This window comes from Dendronephthya gigantea, unplaced genomic scaffold, assembly GCF_004324835.1.
Source record: "Dendronephthya gigantea isolate DGI-Jeju-01 unplaced genomic scaffold, DenGig_1.0 000048F, whole genome shotgun sequence".
In the NCBI taxonomy this organism is placed as follows: domain Eukaryota; kingdom Metazoa; phylum Cnidaria; class Anthozoa; order Malacalcyonacea; family Nephtheidae; genus Dendronephthya; species Dendronephthya gigantea.
The window spans coordinates 662,013-669,767 of NW_021163058.1; the positions used below are offsets into that span (position 1 = coordinate 662,013).

The window sequence follows — 7,755 nt, forward strand, 5'->3', positions numbered from 1 at the left end:
ATTTTATTTAAATATAAAAGTCAACTGAAATCTTGTTGATTTACAATAGCTGGCAATAGATGAGATTTAATTGAGCCAAGGATAATGGAACTCGCGTACGATCTAAATTGTGAAATGTTCAAGGGCAAAGATAGTTACTGAATTAGAATAAAGCGTTTTCCCATAATTATCGTAAAAAATGGATTTTCTCTTTTCTAAAAAAATCAGCACAACCCAGGCAGACATGGAGATTGAATGTGTGGCTACCGTATTATATTGATTCCCCACCAATCGATTCAGATATTCTAACTATGCCTATAGCATGTTTTCTTTGGGAGATCAACTTTGAATTAATTGTATGCATATGTAGAATCTCTGATTAAGAATAGTTGTGCATCATACTGTGATTGTGAGATATGATTGTTATGCCTGCCTGGTATTAACTGTCTCATTCAATAATGGTCATATAATCGAGGTTCTATACCGCGCACGTAAAATCAGTTTTCTCAAGTTTGTATAATCTTTGATTATTGCAGTTAATTACGCATTAGAACGTTGTATCAGCCTCGTCCCCGGCGCGGCGGGGGAACACGCGTGGGTCAGTGGGGAAGCTCTCGCGGGCGGAGCGCCTGGCAGAAAATGCATTCAAGATGGCGGCCAAACAAAGAAATGAGCAAGTATTTCTTAAGTTGACAGATCAGTAGTGAGCGTTCTTTGCTGGACACAATGCGAAGACCAATATTCGATGCGTTTATTGGAGGAAAGGTTTTGTGTGGGAGAGAAGACTGTGTCAAAAATTAAGATGTAACAAAATGTAACAAAATACACTTCTCTTCGATTTCTGTAGAATGGGTTGCATTTTCTGCCAGGCTCCATTTCGTGTTAAAATCCCTGCGCGCGACATTCCCCACCACTGTTCCCCACGCGCACGTAATGGAGCCTGGGGACGAGGCTGACGTTGTATCGTTTTAAAAATTAATAACTTAAGCATGGAAGCATGGAGTCGCAAACAAGAGTTTATGGCACACCTGAGAGATTGGCTTTCAGTTTTAGCTAGCTTCTGTCAGTTCAGAGTTGCGTCAAGTTAAAAACCTTTCATATAAGCACTTCATCAGTAGAACGTGCAGGTGGAACCCCAACATAACTGGAAATATTTAATATCTTCTAACTTGCTTCCATTTCTACTCTTCTTGCTTTTGATAATTTGGCCTGAAGACTTCTCTTAAACCTGGTTTTTGCGGCAGAATCTGGATGTTTTTCTTGTAAATGTTTCATGTAATCGCCACTTTCTTGGAAAGTTTCACCACAATCTTCACAAACATAAAGTTTAGCTCTTCGTTCTCGGAAACCGTATTCATAAACAACACCATGTACACGTGTTTTGTGTGCTTCAAGGGAGCAACGTTGGGTGAATGCCTTGTCACAGAGATTACATTTAAAAGGTTTGATACCAGTGTGAGTTCGAACGTGGCGTTTTAAATCAAACGTATCGTTAAAACCTTTATCACAGTACGGACATTGATAACGTTTATAAAACGAATGAGTTTTCATATGTCTGTTTAACAATCTTTGCAGGGAAAAGGTGCTTTTACATACATGACATTCGTATTTCTTCTCTTTCCCGCCATTTTCCATGATCAGATGTTGTTGTAGTATTTGTGGAGTGGGAACAACATTCCCATTGGACAACGAGGCAGGATTTGTTGCAATACTTAGTGGTAGGGTACCCGAGTCTTTACCATTACGCATACGGTTCTGCGCAGCCATGACGTCAGCAACGGGAGGTATTTGTTCTTTGGGTAGGACGCGTGTGGATAGGATTGTATCATAATGGATGTATGGTGGATAGCAGAAGTTAGGATGGACATATTGTACAGGAATAGGAGTTGTTACGTGATCTGGTCTAATGGGTTGATGGCTCGAAAAGACATAGATCGGCGCAGTTCCGGTTGGAAATAATTGATGGACATTTTGGCTTGAAACGTGAGGTGTTTGTTTATCTTTTTCCTGAACGACATTTTTCTCTTCTTTATCTTTTGTAAGATTCACCGGGCTACCACGATTCACTACATTTTTCTCTTTTTCTCTTGTCACTTCACGTTTATTACTCCCTTCGTTCGACTCTAAAAAGTCAGTTTTACTTATTAGGCAATCGCACATCTATAAATTAAACCAGACAGTGCTCAATAAAACCAGTTGAAAAACCGACTAAAATGGTGAATTTGGAGATCAACATGGCAGCAAGCTATACTAATGCAAATCAATACAAACCAATGGCAATACAATACAAAGCTGATCTCTTGTCATGCATGTTTACGGTCAAACTCTCGTGTTACCACATATTTTGCAATTGCATGCCTTTAGGTCGTGTGTTAACCATTGCTACTAATAATCGGAAAACTTCAAATTGCCGGTTGCTGATAAGCTTCCATTTCAGCGATAAAATATTACTAGTGTAAGTAGTGTCAAATTCAGCGTCTGTCTCTTTCTAGAATATGATTGCGCTATGCAGGTTTATTCATGTCTATCGCAACAGAAAATGTGTGGTATAAGTGATAAGTGAACATAAACGAGCTAGAGCAATTAAGATGAGCTGATAAATAAGAAACAATTATTTATTATACCCCTGGTCTGCATGCCCTTGAGTGACTGCAAGCTGTAGATAATTATATATCTCATGTATGAATGTTCTATTTTTGGGTATAGTGTATCATGAAAACTCGTCCCGCCTCCCTTATCCGGAACTCCTCCTCCGCAAATTTATCGTCAGTTCCAATTTATTTCTCGAATCTTTATACAAAGAATCAAGTAGTTGAAAGGGGCACTCGCATAAACCTAATTGATTGACAATGATAATTGAATGACGCCTTGTCTTTCCTTATCTGGACGAAGATCCTCAAGTGAGCTTAATAGAATTTATATTTTTCCTTCTACCGCCACATTGGAATAGATCCGGAAAACAGAGACCGCGGCCGAGAAAGCGGGATTTCCCATTGTACGGATTACCTTCAATTTTGTGCTGTCAAAACTGACATCGTATCTAAGAATTGTCGAGCGCATTTTATGCATGTGTAACCTTCCGATTTAACTTTAAGTACTCTCTTATTAGGGAGGAATACAAACTAAATAAATTCTGGAAAACAGCATCTTATAAAGACTGATCAGAAATTCTTTATTATCTTTAGAGTATATCGCTTGTGTCGATTGGTTTGGTTGCAAAACATTATTTAATCGGACATATAAATGACAAGTCGACATAAATGAACGAAGATTATCACATAGCTGATCAGTGTTTTGCAATTTGAGTCATTTCGTTTGTATATTCCATTCTTTCTTGTGATGGGATTTAAAAGAGGACGACTTATGCATTCTGTTACAACATGCATCTACGTTTTGTACAGGGGACAATATACAGCCAACTGTCTCTAATGCTAATTTGTCGTCGCTTCACAGAATTTTTTTTTACAAAAGCTAGCGTCCCGCCGCCACGCAGTTAGTTCTTGGACAATAAAGGCGAGTTATAGTAATATTTCTAAAACCCGCGGTAACGGATTTGATGAAAGCCTTTGGCTTTGGTGTATAAACAAACAAAATGATTATGTAAAGTTTTTGTGTTTTGAGAAACTGCAATCCAAATAGTTCGAGGATATTGCATGAAATGTTAAGCGATCAAAATGAACGGAAAATGCATAAATGATTCAAACGTATAAAATAACTGCATGACTAAACCGAGAATTATAAAACGTTTTAAACTCGCCGGCAGACTATGCAAAAATATCTTTCATCGACCACGATAAAGCGGGTGGCCTGTGTCCCTCGGTTCCATAAGATCACATCTTGGAATTTGGATTTAGAAACCCCCACAATAAATTTTGGGAAAAAGTATCGTTGGTTTTGAAAAGATCATTTAGTATAATATAAGCAATGGAACTTTTATAGTCAAAACGGCATCAAATTTCATAATTATGTTTGCATGCATTCTTGAGGAAATCACATCAATATCATGTGAATAACTGAATATCCATAAATAGAAAACGCATTTTAAATGAATTATTAATGTAAGAGAAACAATCTTAACTAAAGAAACATAACTTATATTTCGTCACTGTGCCTTTGTGTTTTTCAATGATTTTAAAACAAATCATTTGAAAAATCTAATTGAACCTCGTCAAGTGTCAATAAGTCCAATTTCCGTACAAATTGATTGCGTTTTTTTCTAATCAACACACAAATGCATCTAACTATGTGCTTTGACGCATTGGCCAAAACTTTCACTCAAAAACAATACGAAATTTTATTTATATAATACAGCTTGAATTGCTGATATTTTGAGTACATTCAAGTGGGTGGTGCTGCTAAAATTGAAACACGTATTGTTTGTTTTCACTTGAAGTTGAAAGCTAACACCTGAACGCCCGAGAGATGCGTCCGGGCAAAAACAGAATGTGTTGAGACAAGGAAATTGTGAAAAATAAACATCGTACATAATATTTCAGAAAAATACGAATGATTATGGTTAAAGTTGAAATTCTTTCTACCCAAGTCAAACAACATTTGAAATGATGGAATAACCGTTAAATATTTATCGAAACAGTGAAAACACCATGTCTTTGTTGTTTTTAGCAATCTGACCCCTGGCCCTGCTGTTTCGCCATTACTAAATCTTACTCAAACGAAAAGATGAAAACTAAAGAATATATTCGAAAATATTGAAGAGGTTTACACAAGTGGAAATGGAATTAAACTTGGCAAGTTTACAATTGATAAGCCGTTAGAAAGTGATTTTCACAAAGGAAATCTGAACAATTCAGGCAAAGGCACTCGCCTAATCACGTTTCCTGTCCAGTCAAGACGGTTCTTTTGTAATTCAATCTTTGCTCATTCCACAGACAAAATGTTGAATATTGTTAGAGATGACTAACTCGTTATTTTAACATTACCGTTATTACGGTTTTGACCTTGCCATGCAATAAGGCCGGCCAGGCAATACGTTTATCTCAAGATCTTAGTTATTCAGTTTTGTGGTTCAAAGTACATGTTCGGCAGTATCATGATATTTGACAATAATATTTATACAGCGTCAGCAATATACTCTATTGTGACAACGCTATAAGTCATCTTTAAGCAAGCATGCAATACCACACACACGCTCTCGTGCAATATTAAGTAAACGTGTTTTCATATACATAGAAAACACGTTAAATCTGGAACTGAAAGTGAAACGTGCATCCAATATTAGCAACACGCTCCAGCAAAACACAACATTTCATTATACCTTGTAAAACGTTATTAATAGAAAGACAGTTGGTAATCAGTTTGAAAAACGTTTTAAGTAGGATTGAATACTTTTATATATTTGATCAACACGCTAGCTGGTTTGTATAGACACGTTCGTTGATGATCATTCAGCATGATTTGCAACACGAACGAAAATTTGAATATGAATGTATCAATTAAATGATCGTAGAAGTCTCATTGTAATAGTTCACCACCCTCGATTGAGATAGAACGTTCAATTCAAGACAATTACCATCTTAAATACATGTAGAATTGCAATCTAATTGTTACAGATCTCGAAAACAGAAGATAGGTCGATGCTTTTTGATAAAATGAATAATTTAAATAGCAAAAATAATGTGTCGTGACATATTCCTTTATGCTTTAGTACTTTTAAGTAAACAAACCACATGGAAAGCTGTAAGAATACTAGAAATTTCGGACATTTAAGAAAGGTTTAACAGAACAAAAGATCTATTTCTTTTAGCCTTTTCCAGGCGAAACTATTTTTCATTCCGTTATTGGTGAAGTGATTTTATAACCGCTTTTTGCGTGACACAATAATGTTTGTTTCATGAGGAAGTTATTATACCACTGGCGTGAAATCACATTTCTGCTTTTAAATAGTCATGCAATATATTCTACAATCTTAACTTATTATTATTATTCAACTGAACCACCAAAATCCGCATATCCCAGGGTTGTCAGAATACAACACTCAAAGGAAACTTAAATTAACATATGCAAATGCTTGGTTTAGACCGTTATGCACCGGCAAGGTGATTCCTATGTTTCGTGTATCCTTTTGCCACTGATAACGGTGGCGCGATGATACCGTTGAAACAACTCAGATGAACAACAGTAACAAAACTAAATACAATAACCAGAATAATAAATTTTTGAGTGATATTAGTACCTTCGTCGGAGTATATGTTCAAGTCGTCCTCTTTTAACTGTTTACATATTTTCCTTTGCTTGACGAGAAATGATTTCGGCATTCTTGCGAGGAAATGAAGTATCTTAGATTGAAATTGTTGATTTGATAGCTCTCTTATGCAATCAGCGCAGTCGATGTTTTAGATATCTCCGTTATGTACGGACAGTTCTTTCCTGGTGTTGTTGCCACTCAACGTAGCTTGCGGTTATGACGGTATTAATGATACGGCAAGGAACCACTTGGCTGTTGTGAAATAAGGGTAAACAAAGTTAATTAATTTAGTATTTACATGCTGTTATCTTTTAATACAATTATTTATATTTTTCACGTATTTTAAACTGCATTTTTACTCAGAATCAGAACTCGAAGCTTCCATACTTACCTTCAACCATACAGTGCTTATCAGTAGCTTCTAACTTTCAAGCCAAAACACGATTGCAAGTTTCCACTTGTTCTCTGATAGAATGTGAAATTTGATATTTCCGAATGCAGCATTCAAACTCTATTTCAAATAACGTTAAGGTCACGGCCTTCGTTTCTTTAAGTAGATCTGGTCTATTTCAAATCATTGCATGGACTTCAACTTTTCCCCTCACAAGACATAACAAAAGTGTTCATATTTTCGCTTCCTTTACTGTGATATTATTTTATTGCATGACAACTTTCGCATTCACTTTAATCTAATTTCCTGTGAGCATGCTAGGCAGGCATGGCGGCATATAACTTGTCTATCACATGCTTTCAAATTTGATTCCAAAGTAAACTAAAAATGTTCTGCATGTATTTATTCAAGGAACCATTAATTTTGCTCCTTTGTCTTCTCAGCTGATCTTCATCTTACTAGAGAGATTATAAAATTATAAATATATCAGTTTATGTGTAGGCTAACTGGAATGTGTTCATTCTTGTACAGTTATTGACCTTATCAAATTACCGGGGCACCACTTTCATCTTAAATACGAAAGCCTAAAGAAAAGTTATATAATTATATTCATTGATATAACAGAGCTGATAGACTGACGTAGTCGTTTTACGATTTTGACAACGAAATGCTAACTCGTCTAAATACCGATATACAGGGCGTTGAACGTGATAAAAATGACATTTTATGTAATGTAACTTGAAGGGGCATGCAACTGAAAATATTTGCTTTATAAAATCTTAATTAATACCGTCTGTGTCCATAATCCAGCTGTCCATACCTTTTCCTCACACATGTTACATCTCCCCTGGCCTCGATATATCAACACCTAACGGCTTTTTGCGTGTGGTAACGTGTGTGCTTATACACCGTCTTTGTTGCGCATGCTATATGAATGGAATTGAGGAATGTATTGGAGACTTTATTATTTAAATTATTTGTAACACAGACATATTATATATAGATATTCCATGTTTCAAAACCTATTTTGGGTCATTCTTTCGAAACAGATAATGAAATTATCATGTCCGTCTCGTCGACCACGCTACTCAGTTTCAATCTAATAATAATGAGAGTTATTTGAATAACCTTTTTTCGAAGTTTTTTACCTCGATTGCATGCAGACCGCTATATATTCACT

At 36.0% G+C, this 7,755-nt stretch overlaps 1 protein-coding gene across 1 annotated transcript; it reads right to left on the reverse strand.

The window, feature by feature from the left end:
• Window positions 1-1,039: 1,039 nt before the first annotated feature.
• Window positions 1,040-6,789, reverse strand: LOC114528203 (zinc finger protein Gfi-1b-like). Its single transcript, XM_028549818.1, has 3 exons — window positions 6,576-6,789; window positions 6,173-6,436; window positions 1,040-2,102 (listed from the first exon to the last, which is right to left on the reverse strand). The coding sequence occupies exons 2-3, from the start codon at window positions 6,252-6,254 to the stop codon at window positions 1,144-1,146; spliced, it is 1,041 nt and encodes a 346-aa protein (XP_028405619.1). The 5' UTR covers window positions 6,255-6,436; window positions 6,576-6,789; the 3' UTR covers window positions 1,040-1,143.
• Between the last annotated feature and the right edge of the window lie 966 nt (window positions 6,790-7,755).